This window comes from Mobula birostris, chromosome 12 (assembly GCF_030028105.1).
Source record: "Mobula birostris isolate sMobBir1 chromosome 12, sMobBir1.hap1, whole genome shotgun sequence".
Taxonomy (NCBI): Eukaryota; Metazoa; Chordata; class Chondrichthyes; order Myliobatiformes; family Myliobatidae; genus Mobula; species Mobula birostris.
Genome location: NC_092381.1, coordinates 63621129 through 63645208, shown reverse-complemented (window position 1 = coordinate 63645208; position 24080 = coordinate 63621129). Strand labels below are relative to the sequence as shown.

Here is a 24080-nt window from a genome sequence, read left to right as displayed (position 1 = left end):
CTTTGGTCAAAGAACAGAGATTCATCACCAGCAGACTCCTATACTGATGTTATAAAATATAAATAGTAGCATTATTGGTGTATTAATCCTAAACAAACAACACAATTGAAACAAAAAAGTTTAAACTTAAATTGTATATTCAGGTTTAATTTTTCTTTTTGCGTGTGTTCCTACTTTAAAAACTATTTAAGATACTTAATTTTCTTGTTTTACACAATATACCTTTCCAGTGCCAGATTTTACAAGGGGTGATTGTTAAGTTCGTGGCCTAAGATAGAAGGAGTCAATTTTAGAAAACCTAGCACATTTATTTTTCCTACATTTACACACTTAGCCCAGTGGTTGTGGAGCATACAGATCTCCTGCAGAAGTCAGTGTCTGGAACCTCCAGAAGTGGTTCACAGCAGGGGTGATTGATAAATTCGTGGCTTGAAGGAGATGAGAAACTTCAAACTTTCTGCATGTTCACTCAGAGTTGAACTGCACATGCATGTTACAAGAGCTGTATAACTCATCTCCTTCTACCTTAGGCCACAAACTTATCAATCACCCCTGCTGTGGACCATCTGGAGGTTCAAGACGCTCTCGTTACATGCACGTGCAGTTCAACTCTTTGAATGATAATGCAGAAAGTTTGAAGTTAATAAGTCATCTCCTTCTACCTTAGGCCAAGAACTTATCAATCACCCCTGCCGTGGACTACTTCTACAAAGAAGGGATCCGTATGCTCCATGACCGCTAGACTAAGTGTGTACATGTAGGAGGGGACTATGTTGAAAAGTAAATGTGCTAGGTTTTCTAAAATTGACTCCTACCTTAGGCCACGAATTTATCAATCACCCCAAAAAAGGATAAGGCATTTCATTCACAATGAAGTATTTTTATATGCCAAATATATAATACAATTATGTAATGATACTTCTTGTATCATCAGTCCTTTGTCTCAGCATGCCTAAGCATTTCCAGGAATTGGCCTCAATAATTCACAAGCATTAAAATTTAACAAAAACCATTTAACTAAAGATTTAAATTAGACCAATATGAAAACTTGAGTCTTCCTTTATCTTTTTGTGCATAATCCTTAATTCTGATCAATTCCACAATGTTTGTACCTTGCACATGATATTTCCTCCCTTACCAGCCAACCTTTGTCGCATCAACCAAATAGCTACTACCAATTTCAACACCAAACTTCAAGTAGGTTGTAGGACCGGAAACGTAAGATAGAAATATCTCAGAGAAACCGAGGTTAAGTGCTCAAATGGAAATTTCCCTTTTCCTTCCCAACTGGAGATGTGGGGTGGGAAAATATGTTCATTTAGGCTGAAGACAATGCAAAACCCAGACTTGCAACTGAGCAACATTTGAACTTGGGCCATTCCATAGCTGTATAATGGCACATATATTAGAGTAATCAGAGCACCTTGATGCAAACTTTGGAAAAATAACGTTACATCGGTATAGAATTCTGAAAAACTTTAGAGGTTGTTACAGTTTCAATCAGTGAATATAGTAACATGCTAAATGTTACTAGATTTTATCCCTCTCTGGTAGGTTTGAAGCCATACTTGATTAACCGTTGTTCCTACTGAACCCTGCAACACCATCTGAAGCATCTTAGGATCAGCTGGATCTTGATGTGTTGCAAAAGCCAGCTCTTGAGTTTTTTTCTGCATATCTTCAATGGCCACTTCGATTGGTGTTAAAATGACCTGTAGATAATAAAGGTAACATTTCATCATGCTTCAATCAGCATGATTTCCACAAGCAATTATATCCATGCCTGTCATTTTTGTAAAGTTTAATCTCTACGAAACAGTAATAATGTGTGTTTAGTAACAAACCCATCACAAAAGCTTGATCTCCCCAAACTCCATGCAGCTGAGATCTTCATCTCCACTGTGAAAAGTGTGAAGGAGTAGAGAGAGGACCAAAATGAAGGATTAGTCCCTACAAATACCATATTTCATTTATATCATTTCAGAACAGTAGGCATCCATTTACCCTATTGGCTGCAATTAGTGCAGTCTATGAAGTTGAAGTTACCCAGAAAGCAACAGCCGTGCATCTTATAAAATACATTTACTGTATATTTAGATATACTCATTGGTCACTTTATTAAGTACTCCCACATGTTCATGTTTTCTGTTGCTGTAGCCCATCCACTTCATGTAAGTTCAAATATGCTCTTATGCACACCACTGTTATAACATGTGGTTACCTGAGTTAGTGTTACCTTCCTAGATTATGCATTATAGAGTGTCTTTTCAAAGACAGAATCACAGTAAAAGACTTTAACTAGCTACTGAATTCCTTTAGGTCTGCAATAAGTTCTCCCTTCTTGGCTCACAGTGGAACGTTTGGGTTGTAGACGGCTTTGTCAGTGCTGGAATGTCCATATGTGGTTGTAATCTGGTTGCTGAATCTCTTGCATTCGTTCCTTCTATACCCACCAAATTTAGATACAATATTCTACAATACTTGGAAGAAAATCATTAAGTTCTGGATTTATAACTGGAATATCAGATTCTCTATTAATGTATTTTGGCAGTGGATGAATGAAAATAAAATATTAGCTCAGTTATTATAAAACAGGGGTTTCCAACCTGGGGCCCACAGACCCCTTCGTTAATGGTCAGGCCCCATAGCATAAGAATGGTTGGGAATCCCTGTTACAAAAGTACATTGATGAATGCAAAACTAAAACCACGAATGTAGGCAGATTGCTCTGAATCACTGTCTATGTCTTCTACTGCCTGCTAAATGGGTTAATCATGTTCCAATAAAAGATAGGCTAGAGATTAGAACACATTACCAGTCTTGCATTCATTGCAAAGTAAGATGCAGAATTTAATATTTTCTATTCATTTGGAGTTTCATTAAATGTAATAGTCAATGCTGAATCATGAAATCATTTCTCACCTCCTCTTTGTGGATTACATTAATCCTAGTCTTAATGTAAGGGAATGCATGTGACACCGTCAGAATTGTTTTGCGTTTGAACTGTTCATGAAGATCACCATGAGCCCGGCCATCTAGTGTGAATGGTGTGCAATACATGAAACGTCTGAGGTTATAATTTTTGTCAAAATAAGTAATCCTGTCCTTCATTTCATAGGTGTCAAAATATGGTTCCACGTAAGTTATCTGAATGTAGGCCTGTAAAAATAATTTATAAAACAAATGGTCACAAAAAACTTACAACTTTGTCAGTCAAAGTACATCACCAATTGTAAATGGGTTTTTATAGATTTTTGAATTGTCCATTTCCTTACTAGCCAACTCTGAGAAATTCAGAAGATCCCATTCTGCCAATTCCCACTGTATCTACTCGAGTAATTATGTCACTGCACCTAATTTATGGCCTAAAGCTGTTGGCAACCCAGCCTTTACAAGGAGCAAAGACAAAAAAGATTGCAGGTGCTGAGATCTGGAGCAGCAAACAATGAACAAATTCAGCAGGTTGAGCAGCAGGTGGGGTGAGGGACCTGTTGACATTTTTGGCTGAAACTCTGCACTAGGTCTGATACAGAATTTCATCCTGAAATGTTGACAATTCCTTTTTTCAACTAACCTGCCCCATCAACACACTGCATGACCTGCTGATCCCTCAAGCAGATTGTTTACAAGTACTAAAGCCACTCAGCTGAATCCTGCAAAACAGCTCCTTTACTGAAGATATTTACTGCTGCTGCAGCTTCCTCACCTTCCCCTCCCTCTTGAGCGCTTTGCCTGTTCACCTATCATCTCCCAGCTTCTCACGTTATTCCTTTTCTCTCCCTCCTCACCTTTCTGCCTACCACCTGGATTCATCTACACCTGCCAGCTCATGCTACTTTCCCTCCCTTACCCTTTATTCTTGCTTCTGTACTCTTTCTTTCCTATCCTGATAAAAGGGCCTCAGCCTGAAATGTCTGTTCATTTCTTTCCATAGATGCTACCTGACCTGCTGAATTCCACCAGCATTTCTTGTGTGTTGCTCCAGATTTCCAGCATCTGCAGAATCTCATGTTTCCTTATAAAGCACTCTGTGTGCCTTCTCAACTATATATTGAGCTGTCCTGCTACCTTTTTAAAAAAAAGACACTTCAAGGTCCTTCTGTTCTTCTACACCTTTGAGTTCCCCCCTGGTTTGTTGCACCTCTCCAAATAAATCTCTTTGCATTTCTCTGGATTAAATTGCATTTTCTGCCCAACCAACCAGCTCACTTACACTTTCCCCCTTAGTGTCAAGCACTATTTTTGTATCATCTACAAATCTTCATTAGTCTTCACTTTTAATGCTAAATCGCTAATTAAAATGCAAAAATCAAGGGTGATGAGAATTCTAGTGGCAATGGCCTTCCAGTTACAAAAACACACTTCAACCTTTTGCTTTCTGCCATTGAACAAATTTTGCATCCAATTTGTCAATCACCCTTGTGTCCCATGAGCTTATATTTTTCTGACCGGCCTTGTACGAGAGGCCTTGTGAGAACCTTGCTGAAATCCATGTTAACAACATCAAATGTACTGCCCTTATCTTCCTTGCCCTTACGACCTCAACCAAGTTCTTCAGAGACAAACTTACCTTAAAAATCTATGCCTATAGTCCTTGATTATTATATGCCATACTATGATGTATTTATTTGGTATACTTTCCCTCAGAATTGACTTCAATATTTTCCCCAAATCAAAACTAAACAGCAGCCTTATAATCAGTTATTTTTAAAATAACAATACAACATGAATGATTCTTCAATTCTCTGGCACTGGGGTGCTGTATCTCGCTTCAACAATGCAGATAGGAAGGTGAGAAACGAATACACATTGGTAAAAATCAAGTGTATTCCTAATCTATTTTGTTTTCAAGCAACCTAACAGACCTCACTAGCTGGACTGACACATGAAGAACAACCATCTGAGGAACAAGAACTGGGTTGCCAAATATCAGCAAAAATCAAACGAGCAGAATTTCTTTTGAGAGGATTATAAAGTACTCCATACAGTCATAATATTAAATGTTCTTACCCTATTTGGATCCAATTTGCATTTGTCCACAGGATTGGAATCTTTGATAACTTCCACAACATCCTCACCAAAACGTTCGCCATAAAATGCCTAACCCAAAAGAAAATGTAACTTTTCATGATGGGGGTGCAGGGTTATTTTTCAAAATACTTGCAAGTGCGTGGAGAAGTGTTGCTATGTGCTTGCAGTACCATTTATGATATTAGGTGGCACTGGAACTGCCTTGTGTCCCTGGAACTTCTATATTTCTAATCATGCAGAGGCCTTGTTAAAATCCTTGAAGAAATCCTACATCAGACGGTGCCCCTTTTTGACCTTCAAATAAAATCTCAATCATCAGAGATGGTCCTCCCCTAAAAAAAAATCCATGCCTATAGTCCTTGATTAATATGTGCATTGACTTGGTGAGTGAGTGCTCTGTTGAAATACTACTACAAAATGTATTTTACCTACTTTTTGAGACATTTTCTTATTTCTTTTACTATAGAGGACCACAATCTGTGTGCTGATTTTAGAGTACGTTCCTAACATCTATCCAAATCAAGCAATCATGCTTCCATTAATCTCCAGTCCCAAGGCTTGAGAGATGTCCTGGGACAATTCCATATACATCATGCTTGTTGTGAAAACATAACTTTGCTACTGCCTCTCTAAGTCTAGGTCCAGGAAAACACAGAATTTCCTACCAACACACCCAACCCTTCTACCAGGAAAGCATCAGTATTGTAGTGATATCTTTCTCCTAATTTTGATCTGGGAAGTGTTCCCTTTTGATAGAATACACAGTCTATATTATTCCCTACACTAGCTGCTGCACTATATCTGAACTTATGCTGATAACACATACAGCATTTTTCTTTGGGCAGCAACCCATTATGTCCACCTCCTTGGCGTTAAGGTTTCTTTACCACATTTTCTCTGGCCTTCTACAATGTTTAATATTTTCTTATCATCCAGCTTTCTTTTACTACCTTGGCCCGGCCATCACCTCCTTTCACGTTCATGTTCTCTGGCTTCTACCTCTTTAAGTCTTCCTTCTTTCTAAACTTGGAGCTACCTACCTCTCTGTTCAACTAGTTCACTTTATCTACTCCAGTATCATATGGTCAAAGGCATCACAGTCCTCGTGTCTCAGTATAATTATCTCATCTCCTCTCCTCCAACCAGACAAGATCTTTCGATTTCATTCATTCCTGTTTCCTCATCTACAATATTATAACTGACTTGTTTTATTGAAGTAAAAGTCTGTGAACAAATGATTCAAACTAGCTACTTTTGCAGAAAGAATATCAATAACCAATAACCAATTTCCCCTGGGATCAATAAAGTATGACTATGACTAATATTATCCCATCATTGTCTTAGCATACCTCAAGCCGGTGTGAGATTTCAGCCAGTTTTGTAATGGCTGGTTCTTTGTAAACAAATTCTTGTTCATCCAGATCACCAAACCTGGACCCATAGAAGCCAACACGAAAATAGGTACCAAACATCCTCTTTCCATCCTATAGAAGGAGTAATTTTCATAATTATGTTGGAGAAACTAGATACATCCATACAGAGCAGATTTTGATTTATTAAAACATGAAATGAGAAACACCCATCAAGCCCACTTTGTGTATACACTCTGCTGTATCTTTTCAAACTCAGTGTGAGGCTTGACATAAATATTGTTTGATTTGCAAAAGAACTAATATTTTTCAATCACCCATATGTGGTAGATTTAAAAAGTTAAAAAAGTCCCTGTTGGGGTTTCCTACAGAAATTCAGGTCACAGAACAGCTGCTTGCTAAGAGTATGTGCCAGATTTAAAATGTGAGTGGGGCCTGTTGGGACCTTCTACAAAGCTTGGAATTGTTTGGGTTATTGGGCAGTTGGCAGGGGCAAAACAAAAAGAACTTGGGTTTAAGCAGAACAACCATTGTGGGAGTGGGCCAAGATTAGAGTGGAGAGCTGAAGCTTTGGCTCAAGAGACTTCAGCACAAAGAGATGGGGGAGTTATTTTTTCTTTCTTTCTTATTGCAGTTAGAGCACTGGAAATGCTCGTCATGATGGTGTAGCTCTCCTCTTGCAGGACACGGGAAGACAGGGAGACATTTAGTATTCCTGACAACTACATCTGCAAGAAGTGCATTCAATTGCAGGTTGTTCCAAACTGCCTTAGGGACCTGGAGCTGGAGCTGGATGACCTTTGGATCACTTGGGAGACAGAGAAGTTGAATGATAGGAGATATAGGGATGTAGTTACAGCTAAGGTGCTAGACACAGGTACTCGAGTGACCATCAGAAGGAAAGGGCAACCAATACAGGGTACCTCTTTGGCCATTTCCCTCAATTACAAGTATATTGTTTTGGATACTATTGGGAGCAATGAGCTAGCAGAGGAAGGCCACAGCATTCAAGTCTCTGGCATTGAGTCTGCTCTATGACTCAGAGGGGAATTGATGGGGGTGGGGGGCAGAAGAGTAGTCTTGGGGTATTCATTAGTCAGGGGAACAGAAAGGAGTTTTATTGACAAAACTAAGATTTCCAGATGGTATATTGCCGCCCAGGTGCCAAGGTCAGTTGCATCTTAGATCAAGTCCACACCATTCTTAAGGGAGAGGGTGAGCAACCAGAGGTAATGGTTCACGTAGGTACCAATGACACAGGCAAGATGGTGATGAGTCCTCCAAAGTGAGTTCAGTGGTGCTAAATTAAAGGACAGGACCTCCAGGGTGATTATTTCAGGATTGCTACCTGTGCCACATGCTAGTCAGGCTAGATAACATGGTTTAACACACGGCTAAGGAGATGGTACAGAAGAGACAGTTTCACATTTTTTTGTCATAGAAGTGTTCAAGCAGGACAGGCTGGAGGGCTCATGCACTCAAGCTCTAATGTGTGGAAAGGGATGACCACATTAATTGGATTATATTAAAGCACTCTCAATAGTTAGTGGGATTTAGAGGAGCCAATCTGTAGAGAGGCAGCAGACAGATGCAAGAAAAATAAGGTTGTGATAAGTGATTTTAACTTTCCATATATTGACTGGGGTTCCATTACTGTAAACAGATTGGATAGGATAAGATTTGTAAAATGTGCTCAGGAAAGCTTCCTTAATCAATGAATACACAGGTTCCAACTATAGAGAGCATGATTCTGGATCTCTTATTAGGGAATGAGACAGGGCTGGAGAATTAGATATAGGGGAACAACTTGGATCTAGAGATCAAAATTCCATTATTTTCAAGATAATTGTGGAGGATAGGTCTAGTCCTCAGGTTGAGATTCTAAATTGGAGAAAGGTATCAGCAAGGGTATGCCAAGTGTGGATTGAGATAGATTGTTTTCTGGCAAAGGGATGCGTTGTAAGTGAGAAGCCTTCCAAGTGAAATATTGAGAGTACAGAGTTTATATGTTCCTGTTTGAATAAAAAGGAAAGACTAACAGGTTTACAGAACCTTGGTTTTTGAGGCGATATTGAGGCCCTGGTTAAGAAAAGGAAGTGCATAGCAGGTTTAGTCAGCAAGGAACAAATTATGTGCTTGAGAAGCACAATAAATACAAGAGAATATTTAAGGGCGTAATCAAGAGGGCTAAAATAAAAGCACAAAGAAAATTTTAAGAGCAATAGGAAAGCAAGGAACAAAATTGATCCCACTTGAGGATGGAGACAAAACAAATAGGTTTGATTTTAAATGGATATTTGTAGCCGTATTTACTTGGGTGACAGACAGCCTATGAACTGCATGTGGATCATAGAAGAGGAAGTGCTTGTGCCTTGAAGCAAATTAGGGTGCTTAAATTTTGTGCGCCACAGTTCCCGAGGAGATATTGGGTTGTGTAGAGGGAGAGGGAGTCTAAAAGAAGTGACCGCAGGCAGTCGGGACTTCTTGCGCACTGCAGTTCCCAATGAGACATTGGATTGCATAGAGAGAGGTTAAAAGAAGAGTTTGCACATTTTGTGCGCCACAGTTCCCAAGGAGACACTGGATTACGTAGAGAGTGAGAGAATTTAAAAGAAGTACGTGGGAGCAGTTGTGACATTCTGCACGCCAGAATTCCCAGGGAGATTTTGAATTGCACACAATTAGGCACAGGCAAGGTCTGATAAACATGTTAAGCAGAGCGACTACTGTGGGTGCGTCCATTATGCGACTAGCCAATGTTAAGAGTAGGAAGTTGAGGGTGTGACTCATCGAGGCTTTGACAAGGAGAGGCACAGGCCAAAGGTGGATTTTTTTTTGGGTTATGCATTCTTTCTTTCTTATTGCACATTTGGAGCAGTAGGGATGCCAGGCAGGATAATGAAATGCTCATCTTGTGGGATATGGGAAGGCAGGGAGACCTCTGATGTCCCTGGGGACTACAACTGCAGCTTCTAAAAGACCATGCTAAGGAGTTGGGAGCTGGAACTGGAAGAACTCTGGATCATTTGAGAGGCTGAGAGGTTGATAGACAGGACATACAGGGAGGTAGTTACACCATAGGTGTAGCACACAGATAACTGGGAACAGATAAAATCAGGAAGGGGCAAGGAGATAGGCAGCCAGTGGAGAGTACTCCTGAGGTTGTTCCCCTCAACAAAAGCTAAGCAGCTTTGGATTCTGTTGGAGGGACAACTTAGCAGAGTAAAGCCAAAGTGGCTCTGTGTGGAAGGGAAGTGGGGGGGAGGGAAGAAGAGATGAGCTGTAGTAATGGGGGATTTGTTGGCTAGGGCAACAGAAAGGAAGTTCTGCGAGGAGGATGAGATTCTCCGAAGGTATGTTGCCTTCCAGGTGCCAGGGTCAAGGACATCTCAGATAAAGTACACAGCATTCTTAAGTGGGAAGGTGAGCAGCCAGAGATCATGGTCCCCTTCAGTTTCATTGACATGGGATAGGAGGGTGACAAGGTTCTGCAAATTGAGTTCAAGGAGTTAGGTGCTAAGTTAAAGGAAAGGATGTCCAAGATTCTGACCTCAGGATTGCAACCTGTGCCACGTGCTGGTGAGGCCAGAATTAAGAAGATCATATAGTTTAACACATGGCGAAGGAGGTGGTGCAGGAGGGAAGGCTTCAGATTTTTGGATCATTAGGCTCTCTTCCAGGTGGGACCTGTACAGAAGGCAACTGAACTAGAGAGGGACTAATATCTTAGCTGGAAGGTTTGCTAGAGTTTCAGGGAGTTGGGGGTTGGTGGGATTTGGGTTTAAACTATAAGTAGCAGGGGGATGGGAACCAGAGCATCAGAACAGATAGTGGAGTGGTGGTGGAGAAAGATGTTGCTAAGACCACATACACGGTCAGGAATCAAAAGGGTGAGCATGGTGGGACTAATGTTCTGAGCTGCATATATTTCAATGCAAGGAGTATTGTAGGAGCTTGGGGCATGGATCAGCATGTGGAATTATGACATTGTAGACATTAGTGAGACTTGGTTGCAGGAGGGGCAGGACTGGCAGCTCAATGTTCCAAGGTTCTGTTATTTTAGACATGATAGAATGGGAGGGATTAAAGGGGGAGAGGTGGCATTAGTGGTCAGGGAAAATGTCACAGCAGTTCTCAGTCAGAATTCTGAAGAAATACTGGATAAATACCATCCACAAACCCGTAAGGAGGCTCAAATCACAGCTTATGTGGGTCAAAGATGACGTGGGACTCAGGACAGGGGGCGTGTATAGGAATCCCTGTTAGTGCAGAGCAGCGTATTATCGGTCAGATGGAATGCACGGTGGAAACCTGCATCAAGCAACATAGGAGGTCAATCCGTTTGGATCACCCAGAGAAATCAGTGGCAGCAGAACACTGCATATGCAATTACCACAGGATTGACTTTGACAGCACAGAACTATTGTGCCACGCCAACGGCTTTTGGGAGTGCCTGGTGAAGGAAGCCATTGAAACACACTAGAGAATAAGAACTTCAACAAAAACAAAGGTTCTAAGTAAGAACTGGAATTCGATTGTAAACAAGGTGTAAAAAAGTATTAGGTACAGGAGTTGAGATGTTATGCTGAAGACATTAGTAAGGCCAAATCTGGGGTATTGTGTGCAATTCTGGTCACCTACCAACAGGAAAGAGTGTAGAGAAAATTTACAAGGATGTACCATCACAAGTGAAAGACTGAATGGCTAGGACTTTATTCCTGGAGCCTAGGAGAATTTCACAACACATGCTGGTGATAATAAACCCGATTCTGATTCTGATGAGGGGAGATTTGATAGAGGTATTCAAAATTATGAGGGGTATAGATAGGGTAATGCAAGTAGGGTCTTCCCACTGAGGTTGGGTGAGACTAGAAGGTCATAGGTTAAGAATGAAAGGCTATCTATTTAAGGGGAACCCCTTTACACAGAGGGTACTGAGAGTCTGGAATGAGCTGCCAGCAGAAGTGGCGGTTGTGAGTTTGATTCCAACACTTAAGAGAAGTCTGGATAAGTGCATGAATGGGAAGGGTATGGAGGGCTATGGTCCAGGTGTGGGTCGATAGAACTCAGCAGAATAACAGTTTAGCATGGACTAGGTGAGGCAAAGGGCCTGGTTCTCTTTGACTCTGAACCCAAAAAGCAGTTTCTTTTTAGGTCAATCATTTTAGTTATTTTACCCATGATGATCTATCACAATGTGGACTAATGACTTAACCTGATGTATTTTCTATTGTCTATTCCAGGAAGAGCAAGCAAAACTACCTGTGCCAGCTTTATTTTCTAAAACATATAGCCTGGAATGAGAATTTCCTCACTACTGCAGACAAGTATGAGATGTTACACTTCAGAAGATCAACTCTAAAGGGAAAGTACACAGTAAATGGCAAAACACTTAGGAATGTTGATGTTGAGTTGTAAAGTCGGGAAGTTATGCTGCAGCTGTTAAAACTTCAGTGAAGCCACATTTGGAGTATTGTGTTGAGTTATGGCACTGGATTACAGGAAGGATGTAGAAGCTTTGGAGAATACGTAGACGAGGTTTGCCATGATGCTGCCTGGATTAGAAAGTGTTCGCTAAAAGAAGAGGTTGGACAAACTTGGATTGTTTCTTTGTGAACAGGAAGCTGAGGGGCAAACTGACATAAACGTATAAAATGATAATAGACATATTTAGGGTAGATGGAGTCTTTTTTCCATGGTGGAAATGTCAAATACTAGAAGGCAAAGCTTTGAGACGAGAGAGGGACCATTTAAAGGCGATTTACAAGGCAAGTCTTTGTATTACATAGAGTGGTAGGTACTTGGAACGCACTGTTAGGGCAAGTAATGAAAACAGATATGATAGCAGTGTTTAAGAGGCATTTAGACAGATACATGAAGGGGCAAAGAATCGAGGGATATGAATCTCATGCAGACAGATGGGATTAATTTAAATAGACATCACAGTCAGCTCGGGCATTGTGGGTTGAAGGAACTGTCCCTATGCTATATTTTTAGTGTACATCTTTACATATTTATCCCCTCCCCAGATCTTAACAAATCACTCAGCCAGAACAGGGTTTACTTCCATCAGTTGCATGCATCTTTCTGCTGCTTGCCTCTGCGTGACCATTGTTCACAGATAAAGTGAGTCATGATGACATTTAGCTGTGGAATCATCACCACTGATCCAAGTCAATTTAAATGCACACTGTCTATCAGGAGCCTTTTCTGCCCTAACTCTCAAGATTGGGAACACTGATGGAAGTTCTAGTGTACTGATTTCTTGCCTTCATCAAGACAATCTTACTAAATACAGCCTATAAGACTGGATTCAAGACCTTCTCTGCCTCCATCTAAGAACAATCAAAGGCAATTTTTCAGTATGTGTAATGATATAAAGACTAAAGTCATTAGAATTCTTCTGTTAAACCATGACAATGTCTTTATCCAATAATAACTATAATGTGGACAGACAGGGCAAGAATTTCATTCTGTTAGACACTGGAGGCTTAGGAAGAGTTGGCCAGATTGTGTTGGATACTCAAATGCAAGCCTCACATTTCCAAAATGCTAATACTGTATGTTCCACCATCTCTGAAAGTAATAATAGATGAAGTCTGTCATTCCATCTATAATATATGAGATATTATATTAAGATATTAATATTAAGGTACAATTCACAGCACATTTTGGGCAGATTTAATACAAGGAAAAAAAATTGCTAAAAGCAATCCACACCAAGTGTTGAAAACATGAAGTAAACATATTGTTAGTCATTAACTGACAACAAAAGACCGGAATGTTAATAAAGAGTACTTTAATTGCATCTGATGACTTCGTTATATAAATTGTAAAAGAATGAAAATGAAAATATGTTTTATAATCCTGAACTATTTTGCCTGTTTTTTAGTTTATGATGTCATTTCTAGATGTATGTAATGTATGTTTAAAAACAGAAGGCTTCGAAAAATTCCTTTTGCCTAACAAATTGCCATTTCCAGACAAAGAGCAGCTTTAAGCATGTAATGTCTCTATTATATAATGGAAAGGAAGGAGCTACTTTTTTACTGCTTTATTCTTATTGCTGTAACAGCAGTCTGCATATCAATATTTAGAAGTTTCAACTGTGCATCATTTATGCCAGTGAGGCAGCAATTGTGCAGGTTGTTGCCCATCTCTTCTATTGCCCTCTTTGGTAGCTTTAAAATCTACATGTAATATGGCAACAACACCCACTAGCTTAATTTGATAATAATGTAGAACAGAGAAATAGAACTTGCCTTCCCTATCTGTACTTCTATATTTGTGTTTGTCCATATGAATATTTTTGTTTTTTTTCTCTCTATGTAACCGCTACAGTATTTCCCATGTATTTGCAACATATGGAAAGTCTGCAGGCAAAAACGACACGGAAGGTAACAGCAGAAAAAAGCAACATGAGGATTAGAAATACAATAGATAATTATGTTCTTTCAGACTGCAGAGAGCGCAACGTGCAGGAGATGAGCCTGAGGTGATTTAACATCAATTCATGCAATATTCACTCCAGTTCCTACTTAAAAATAAATAAATAAAATTATGGATTATTTTTCTACATGAATGTGTTTGGAAAAACCTGTTTATATGAAGCCGTACGCATGGGTTTATTACAGTTAAGACACATCTAATGAGGTGAACGTTCTGATGTCACAAATAAGGTTGATAACTGAACCCTTGAACATATTGTTTATGTGGACAGAGACAAGACATTCGATATGGTGCATAAGATATTATTGGAGACAGTGAGACTGTGCTGTACTGGACTGGTTTCGGAATTTGGTACAGGAAATAGGAATTAGGGATATGTATTATGTATGGCGGGATATCATACATAACATTTTCCAGGGACATACTCTGGAACCTCATGATATTTATGAATGACCTGAGAATATGGAATAGGTGGTTGTATTTGTCCTTGAGTAGAAGCAACAGTTAGTGATCTGAACATTATAGAGATTCAGATTAAATGTGGGCAAAGGAAGAACAAATGGCATTTTATATAGCCAAGTATAAGGCTATCTTCTTTGAAATTAAAATAAAATAAACTGAAAAACTGGAATGTATATAAAAAAAAATAGAAGAGTGATCAACTAGAAATCAGTAAAAACACACAGGTCAATTAAAAAATGAAATTACAAGATTAGCAGGCATTTACTTATGGCCGAGTTACAAAAGAACATCTCATACTGTCCGGAAATGTCTGGCAACATCTCTACCCTGAAGGGTGTGGAAGTGAGATGATTGGGGTTACTGACAGAAGTAGATACACTTCTGAAAGTTAAGGGATTGAGAGCTATGGGGAAGTGGCACAGATGAGGAATGCCTAGGGCAAATCAGCCTTGATTAAGTTTAATGGACAGCAGGCTTGTAGGGCCAAGTGATCCACTGTTCCTATTTTCTTATGTGCCTGTGTTCTTATTGATGTAGGAAGCAGACTCCATTTCAAAGGGGTTGGAAAACAAACAAAAGGAAGTTATGCTAAAGTTCTACAGAGTATTAAATCCTGGCCATAAATACAAGTTTTGTTTTTGGCACCACTTGTGCAAATAAGAAGCTTGGCCTTGGAGGGCCTGCAGCACGAATTCATTAGAATGATAACAGATTTAGAGGGTTAAGTTATGAAAACGACTTGAACATACAAACCTAATCTCTTGTATATGCAGGCAACTGAAAGGTAATTTGATGAGGTATGAACATTTATTATGTAATCAGATCCTGATTCCATAGATGCTCCAGAAACACCAATTAGACTATCTGTTTTTGATGGTTCAACTGATAGAAATCATAACTCTTGGGACTCCAAATTAGCCAATGAAAGAGCAGGTTCATTATGGTAATGTTGAATCCCTGATCACTTTGTCACTATCTTTTATGTTATGTAGTGCAACAACTTTCTTGAATGATCATACTTGCATTCATGACTCCACATTGAAACAGTATGTAGAAAATTAAGTTTTCAAAATAGGTTTTCGCTTGGGGTCCTCACAAGGTTAAAACCATTCCTAAGAGAAATTATGACTACAGAATGAAACAGTTTCCACAGGACCTTCAATGCCAGTCAACACTGTAGATATAGCTAAGATATTGGACAATATAGGCCTTTATTTCATGGTCTTCCAAGGGAAGGTTACGAATCCAATGGAACAGAAAACTTTTGGTCTCTGCTCCTCATACACCATCTTATGATTGAGAAATTCCTGTGAGCTGGAGTGTCTACTTCTATCATAGCCCATGAAGAGTGGAGCAACACATTTGAAAGCTGTTCCTGCTCTTTCACCTGAATGTGCTCTGTGACCCAGTGTGCTGCCCATTTTAAAGAGAACTTAGAGAAAGCAGGTCAAGAGAACAGAGAGTGAAAGTCAGCAATAAAAGAAATTAACAACAGATTTAATTTAGCATGGGGTCAAATGTCTAGGGCGCATCACCACAGGACTCATGGCTTTCTGGACAACAGCCAATAGAACTGATCCAGCAGCACTATCCTCTTTCCAGATGGAATGTATTCAGGAAGTGCCTAGCATTTTAAATGACTAATCCTGCAAATAAAGCTGGGTTCCATTCCATCAGAGATATAGATTGAGTGCAGTACTCATACATATACTTGTCAGCTCTCAATTGAAAAATCAGGCTTCATGTCCACAATAGTTACACTATATTGAGAGTCATTGGTCACTCATGATCTAATTACATTTTAGCAAATTCAGAATATTTTAAAAACTTCCTTAGATTACAGAAGGTTAAATATCAATCCAACAAAAATCACCTGTTTGAACTTGGTCATCAATTGCAAAATCATCTTGAGAAGTAACTTTAAACAGCGGATCAATTCTAAGTGGTTGAAGAGGTTTTGCAAAAGGGAATGATTAGATTCCTGAAGCACTGGGACCAGTTAAGTCAACATCATATGCCCAAGTATATGTACGCACAGGTACAATGAAAAAGTACTTCTTCTGGAGAGAAGTGGGACCTGGACAGGAAATATGGAATGCCTTCTTGATAAAGCTGTGACCTATGTCCTTGTAGGGACAATTGCTAGCCTTGGGCAGAGAGGATTATATTAATTCAGCAGGTGCAGGAAGGTAGCATTGAAAGGAACCTAAAACTATGCTAAAAGGATTGGAAGAATTAAATAGCATCAGAAATAAATATGAACAATTTTTGATATGTTTACATATGATTTAAGATATGTTTACATATTAAGACACTAACGAAGATTTACTAATGGTAAGGGGAGAATCAATGAGGAAAATGCAGTTCACCTATAAATGAATTTCCAAAAGGTGTTTGTTGAAGTTGTGTATAATAGGCTTATCATTAAGATTGCAGGCAGTGCAACAAAATAAAGTGTCATAACATGGACAGAAAATTGGTTAAAGGAAACAATATCGAAAAGTAATTCAGACTAAAGTGAAGTGTACTATATATTTCTCCAGAGATCAGTACCAGATCACAGCTTATATATAGATCACTTAGACTTGGGTATACAAAGAATAATTTTAAAATATTTAAAGGAGGATAGTAATACAGGTTAAAAAATCTCTACTCTGGCATCCTTGTGACCTCATCGGTGTCTGAACACAGGATCCTCTGATGATCACCTTTTGGGCAGGGTGACTGTTCTTTTAAATGTAGGCACTCCCCAGCTTATGAGTTCTGGGAACTGACAATACCCTGGAATTTCTGTAAACTGGAAATGCTGTCAATCAAGGCTGCAACCGTTGCATTCATAAGTGGATTAACTAGAGATTAGTAGAAATCTTAGTTAATTTTAAATTTGAATTAAATCTTACTCCGAATTAGTTTATTAAGCTCAGATTTGTACTACAGATTCAGAATATGCTGGATAACAGAAGCTACCAGACCACAGAGTCTCAAGCTGTAGAGAACAAGGCAGATGGAAATGGGCAGATAGCAAATTAACTTCTTTTTTTTATATAGATCCTTTCCAGTCCAATGAGTCTGTGCTGGCTAATTACACTCATGACCAATTAACCTACTAACCTGCACATCTCGGGACTGTGAGAGGAAACCAATGCAGCCGGTGGAAACCCAAGCAGTCACGAGGAGAACATATAAACTTACTCCCTGTTTTTAAACAAAGTTTTTAAAGGTTGCAGCACTTTGTCCCATGTCCCAATTACTGTGGAGTAAACTATAAAAATATTCATGACAGCCCATCTCACATGGTTTGACCTGTTGAAACTGTGTTGGAGTGATAGGGGCTGGGATGTTGGCTTGTGGGAAGGAGCTTCTTGGCAGGTTGTAAATTTTAAGTTTTTGCAAAGAATGAAAAGAGGCAAAATTCAGAACAACAGAGAGATCTGGGAATGTACGCGCATTATTAATTTGAACTGGTAGGCCACGTTGCAAAGGTAGTTTAATTGCAAATAGGATCCTGGGCTTCAAAAACAGAGACATCAGTTATAAAAGTTATGAAATCATGGATCGCTAAAAACATTGGCTTGATCACATTTGGAGTATTCTTTCTGGTTCCTTCCCTTAAGATTTAAAGGCTTTAATAGGTGAGGGAAATATTTACTAAAGTGATTCCACAGGAGAGGCATTCATTATGTGGATACAAATGCTTTGGAGAAGCTGGTGCTGTTCTCTAACAGAGGGAGGAGATTCTGCTGAAATATGATAAAGCTATTATAATTGTGAAGGGTGTCAACCAAGCAGGCAGAGACAAAACCATGGATCAGAAAACCTAAAATGAAGGTAACCGGCAACAGAACCAAATATGACATGTGGATAAACCTGTGACTGTTTAGAATTCGGAAAGGAGGTTCAAAAGAGACTGGGATAAACAAATGAAAGGAAAGAACTTAGAGGTGTGGGGAGAAAGTAGGGGAGTGGGACTGCTGGATTGTTCTTAAATAAAGCCTAACTGGACTTGCTGAACCAAATGGCCTTCACCTGGACTGTAATCGTTCTGTGATAACTAGTTATGAAAGCTTTCTGAAAGCTTTCAGGTATTCAATTCTGTTGAACTTGCTACAGAAAGCAAGTAACCACTGTGGTATTTAACATAAAATGAAGAGGATGTAGCAAAACTATTCTACCTATGTTAGGGTTATTTGCCCCATCTTTTCCCTCTACTAAAATTAACAATAACTACAGAAAAGATGTTGAAATTAAGCTTACAGGAGTGAATGTTGCAAATTTATTAGAATATTTAGTCACACCAAACAGCATGATTCCAACATAATAAATACAGGTATGTGGAATGCAATACCAAAAGTGCCCAGAGAGAAAACAAAAAGTTATGCAATTGACAGCAAATTTAATATTTTTTCCTCAGTAAGGACTGCTCAGTGATTGCATCAGCTATTGCAATAGATCAACAAAGTGCAAAACTTACCACAATAGGAAAGTAATAAAAGTGGGAAGAAGGGGCCAGCACCAGGGCGAGCAAAAGGGAGAGAGGGGAGAAAACAAATTACTTTAATCAGGGTGGGGATCTTTGAAACAAAAAAGCAATAAATTCTAGCAATAAAATTAAATAAGAAAAAGACAAATATCAAACCCACTCAAACAGCACAGCACAACAGGCAGTATCTGTATAAGAGGGTTAAAATATTCACTATACCATAAGATAAATGATCAAGAATGTAAAGGAAGCTAACAGTGATCACAATTGGACAAGCAAACAGACTAGAAAGATATTTTACCATGCAATGTTGTAATGTGTGACTCGTGAACAATGAACATAAATAATTGCACTGAGAAAAAAATGTATAAATCAGAACCAGAAAAATAAAAATCTTACTGCCAGCAGCAGTGAGAGGCAATAAGATGTCTGTGAAACAAAAAAAATTAAAAGCTAGTGATAATGGAAGTGACTCATTCACAGGACTCTTCATTAGTGAGAAAATGTTTATTTGACATGCACCATCTGTGAGATCTGTTCATCTGAAAGCATTTCATATGACCTCAGCAAAAGGATTTACAATTCTGAGATCAAAGGAAATGTTTTCTTAACAAGACAACAACAGAATACCCACAGGCAGCACACACGGGCAAAGCATTCGCATGAGTCTTAGAAAAGACATTAGTGCTCCAACATCAACTGAAGTGACACCTACCTCCCAGCCAGTACTCTGTATAACAGAAAGTAGAGTCATGTCAAATAGTCACACAACAGACAAGTTCCTGTAAAGTTGGGATTACATATGCAAAAAGAAAAGCATGCATGTACACATTTAAATGTACTGTATTCTTCTGGACACATTAATTCCAACTGTGCTATTCTTAGAGGGAAACTGAATTAAAGTCACTACTTTAAGAACTTACCTAAATCAAATATTGACAATTATATTTTTTCAAAACTTTTGAATTTAAATTTAAGTGAAGACCGTAAATTAATTACCTGATGAACTATTTTGCTGAATGCATCTTGGAGTCGACCATGAATAGTCGCTAGTTTTTTTGCATCACGATTGGCCTCATGGATTGGAATTAGAACCTTGTAAACTTCATTAACTGCTTCGTACATTCCAGCCTGTTATTTGAAAGCCCAAAGTTATTACTAACAGCAAGTACAATGAGCCTCCTGTACAACAGTATTTGTTTAATTAAAGTATATTCAAGGCAAGTTATGATTTTGCAGACATCAACAAACAATTGAGAATGTTTTCTTGCATCAAGAGGCCAAGCTAGCAAGTTTCTTTGAGCATTATTTCTCTGTACATATCTGTTAATGGTCACTAAGTGAAGCACTGCTCAGTTATAGATAGAGGTGATGAGCGAGACCTTTGAACTGATTGTAAGTGGCATTTATAGGCAATCTAATTTTGATTCATGTAGATAGCCATCTAAGCTGTTATCAAGGTAACTATCTATTATTCAATAAATGAACAGTATTATAGTCTAGTAATGCTTAATAATTTCTAATGAAGTCACAGAGGAAACAGTTAATATATTTAGACTTTCAAAACGTCTTTGATAAGGACAAGTTTATCATTAAGATTGAAGGCTGAGGAATGAAAGAAACATCAAGGGATATGAAACTAGATTGTGCAGCAGGAAACAGAGTATGGTTAAGAGTTATTTTTCAGACTGTAAGTGAGTGTTGGAACCTGGACTGCTGTTTTCCTTAAAACATACAGCACTGTGTAAAAGTCTTAGGCACATATATATAGCTAAGTGCAAATTACTGTAGTAATTTTATGTATTGCACTGTACTCGTGCTAAAAAAAAAACAAATTTGGTAACATATGTGAGTGATGATAAACCTGATTCTGATATGGGTCTCTATTGTGGACTGAGAGTGGGAAGGGGCCAGGAAGAGGGGAATCATGGTTGGCAAAAGGGGAAGGGAGAAGGGAGGGAGTGAGATGCAACAGAGAGACATTCTGTAATGATCAATAATTCGTTTGTTTGCAATCAAATTACCTGGCCTGGTATCTCAAGATCTGCACCCAGTCCCCTCCCTGTCCCTGGCATTCCTTCTCTGCCAGCTGTCCTGCAGCGCTCCTCCCTTGCCATTCCCAAAATCCTTTGCTCTCACTAGATTTAAAACTCGCTCTCCGCAAATACAGTACTGTGCAAAAATCTTAGGCACCCTAGCTATACGTATGCGTGCCTAAGACTTTTGCATGGTACTGTAATCAATGACTTCGAGCTGAATGCACAGGGCAAAATTTCCAAATTTCCAAGTGTGAGGGACAGAAACAGTTTCAAGGGAAAAGGTAGAAATGAGAGACTGATAGCAAATAAAAATTACTAAGAAATGCCATGTTTGATATTTTGGTAGGAAAAAAATGAGAAGTGCAATCTAAACTGGAGGGCACAGAATTACAGCGGAGACATAGGGTAAAGCGAAAAAACTCAGTTACCTGTGAGACCTATGTCTGTGGTACAGACACCATAATGACGTCAGTGGTTGATGTAACGCTGGTTACAAGACTATCTGATAGAGGTAGTTAAAATCGCAAAGGGTATATAGAGAGAGAAGATATGGGGAAATTGTTCCCATTGTTTCAGGGAACAAAGAGTAAAGATGACTGAAAAAAAAATGCAGAAGTGACATGCAGAAAGACATCTTTATTCAGGCCAGTACAGTAGCAGAGAGGAGTCACAGTGTCATAGTAGTACAGCACAGAAACAGGGCCTTTGGACCCCCACATCCTCTCTAACTAAGCTGCTCAATTAAACTCACCCTATTTGCCTGCATTGGGCCCATGTCCTTCTGAGCTTCTCCTATCCATGTATGTCCAAGTGCCTTTATACCTGCCTCAAGCACTTTCTCAGCAGCTCTTTCCACATATTCACTACCCTCTGCAGAAAGAAATTGGTCCTCAGATCCTTTTCAAGTATTTCCTCTTTCACCTTAGAACTACACCCTTGCCCTGGAAAAAGTAGACTGTGCACATTCAACTTAGTTATACCCGTAATAGTTCCATGCACTTCTTTAAAGTCATCCTTCCGTCTCCTACATTCGAAGGAATAAGGTCCTAAATGGCTCAACCTTTCAGTATAACTCAGACCCTCGAGTTCTGGCAAAATTCTTATAAATCTTCTTTGCTCTCTTTCCAGCATAGTGATGTCTTTTCTGTAACTGAGGGACCAAAACTGTATACAAAGCTGATCAAAATCCCCCCATCATTTTTGAAAATCTTTTTTGCTGTCTATGATACTCTCTATTCCAGTGCATTCAAAAGGAATCTGGAACTCTGGTAGACTACTAGACAGGTATATGAAGGAATTTAAGGTGGGGGGTTATATGGGAGGCAGGGTTTGAGGGTTGGCACAACATTGTTGGCCGAAGGGCCTGTAATGTGCTGTACTATTCTATGTTCTATGTTCTAAACAGCCGAGAGGAAAGATTTGCAGGGAAGGGGGACCGATTTGGGGGAGTGGGGTAGAGACTCACTGCACCCAATACCCTTCCACCGTGCTGCAACTGTTCTCTGTAAGGAGCCCATGTTGTAATTCATGACATATACCCAAAACTCAAAGTTCTGTGGCTAAGGTGCTCTACTTAATTGCTAAATTATATTTACCTACATTCTGAATAGTAATGGGCACAGCTTAGGTTGTGAAAGGTGAGTGTTCACCAAATGGGATAGCCTTAACGACAAAGATCTACCAAAATATGAAAATGTAATCCAAACTTAAATTCAAATATTCTTGTTCAGGGAAGAATAAATAGGCCACTCTTATTAATCATTGATCGTTGTGTAAATGGATTTATTAACCTGCTGCAGCAACATAACGAAATATTCCCTTTGGGCACCCTGCTGGTAATTGTTCGGCACTGCGTTTGAACAATACAAAAGCAACAAAGCTACAAGCTATAGAATGGGATGGAGAGGAAATTGAACCGTGAGTCTCTGCACTTTGTTTCCTGTACATTGTAATATAGCATTTCATAAACAAACATTGTGTTGCTTGGTCAATATTTTACCAAACAGATAAACTTTCTTTGGCTTTTTTTGTTGTCTAAATAAAATTTCACTGAGGGGACTCAGCAATGTATATGTTGATGTAAGGCATGAATTAATAATCCTTAAACTACAGGAAACTCAATGCAAAAATCCTTATCTAGGTGAAATGCAGGAGATGTTTCCTCATGCCTCCTTATTTTCCATTATTAGTATTGATTGATCAGGTCATAATGGGCCAAATGGCTTACTACACTCTTCTACATTCTGGAGTCTATAAATAAACTCTTGATCTGTTCCCTGCACACATTTGTGCACAGAACTTGAAATGCAGAAAGCACATCCAGGAACCAAACATCAGGCATTTTTTCTAACTGTACACAAAAAGCTGGGATTAGATTTGTCATTGGTACATAATTAGTCCACCTAAATGCATTCTGCAAGCAGATAAACAGTGAAATAATACCAACACACACACACACACTATATATCCCCCCCCCCACCCCTCCCCTTTACCACATTGGAAAATAAGGAACGTGAAATCAGAACAGGTTGTTCAGATCATCAGACCCACTCTTTTGATGGACTATGTACCTAATTTTAACTCTAATTAACTCATTTAAGCTCATTTTTCTCAAATACTAGGTGTCTATCTGTAAAAGATAGGCATTCACTAACTTTTATGTCATTCACATTGCACCTGGTCTGGTGACCTTCACTCCACCCACCAAGAGAGCAGTACAAGACAGCAAGACAAGTGAAACAATACATACCATTGAAAACAGGTCTGCAGCTTGTTCCATCAATCCCACAAGACCAGCCTCTGTAAAATATTTTCCAGAGCAGATTCCTTCCTCATCTGGTGAAAGTACATCATCCGAAACTGCAGACTCCTCCAAAACATTAAAAGAGATGTTCTGGAAGGAAACAGAGAAAGGTATAAACCACAGATAATTTCAATGACAGAAAGCTTTTAATTAGGGTAATCAAGTTAGCTCATTATTGATCAAAGTCTCCACAAATACAGGAGACGAACAACCATGAAAAACAATTTCCCTATATTTCTCTCGGGAGTTATTAATGTAACCAATTAACTTCAGTCCATTCAGAGGGTATTTCTAGAGTCCCCATGGGGATTGTGCCTCTATAGAACAGGCAAATCCCGACCTAAGCTTTGTTCCACTTTATAGTCCTGCAGAATTGCTGTGAATGAAGAGCAGAGGTTCCCAACTTTATTTGGGTTACTACCCCCTTGGCACCCAGACCACATTCC

General features: G+C 39.1%; 1 protein-coding gene across 11 annotated transcripts in view; it reads right to left on the bottom strand.

Moving 5' to 3' along the window:
- Window positions 1-24080, bottom strand: part of dock7 (dedicator of cytokinesis 7) — a 183674-nt gene that overhangs the window by 2549 nt on the left and 157045 nt on the right. For 6 of the 11 annotated variants that reach the window (XM_072273929.1, XM_072273915.1, XM_072273922.1 and 3 more), the window contains 7 exons: window positions 23581-23724; window positions 19792-19923; window positions 19508-19522; window positions 6381-6515; window positions 5011-5100; window positions 2923-3159; window positions 1569-1712 (listed from right to left, as the gene is read on the bottom strand). In XM_072273929.1, coding sequence (XP_072130030.1) covers window positions 1569-1712; window positions 2923-3159; window positions 5011-5100; window positions 6381-6515; window positions 19508-19522; window positions 19792-19923; window positions 23581-23724 — 897 coding nt within the window. The remainder of the gene's footprint in view (window positions 1-1568; window positions 1713-2922; window positions 3160-5010; window positions 5101-6380; window positions 6516-19507; window positions 19523-19791; window positions 19924-23580; window positions 23725-24080) is intronic. The other 5 variants (XM_072273918.1, XM_072273921.1, XM_072273923.1 and 2 more) reach the window with 2 other exon arrangements.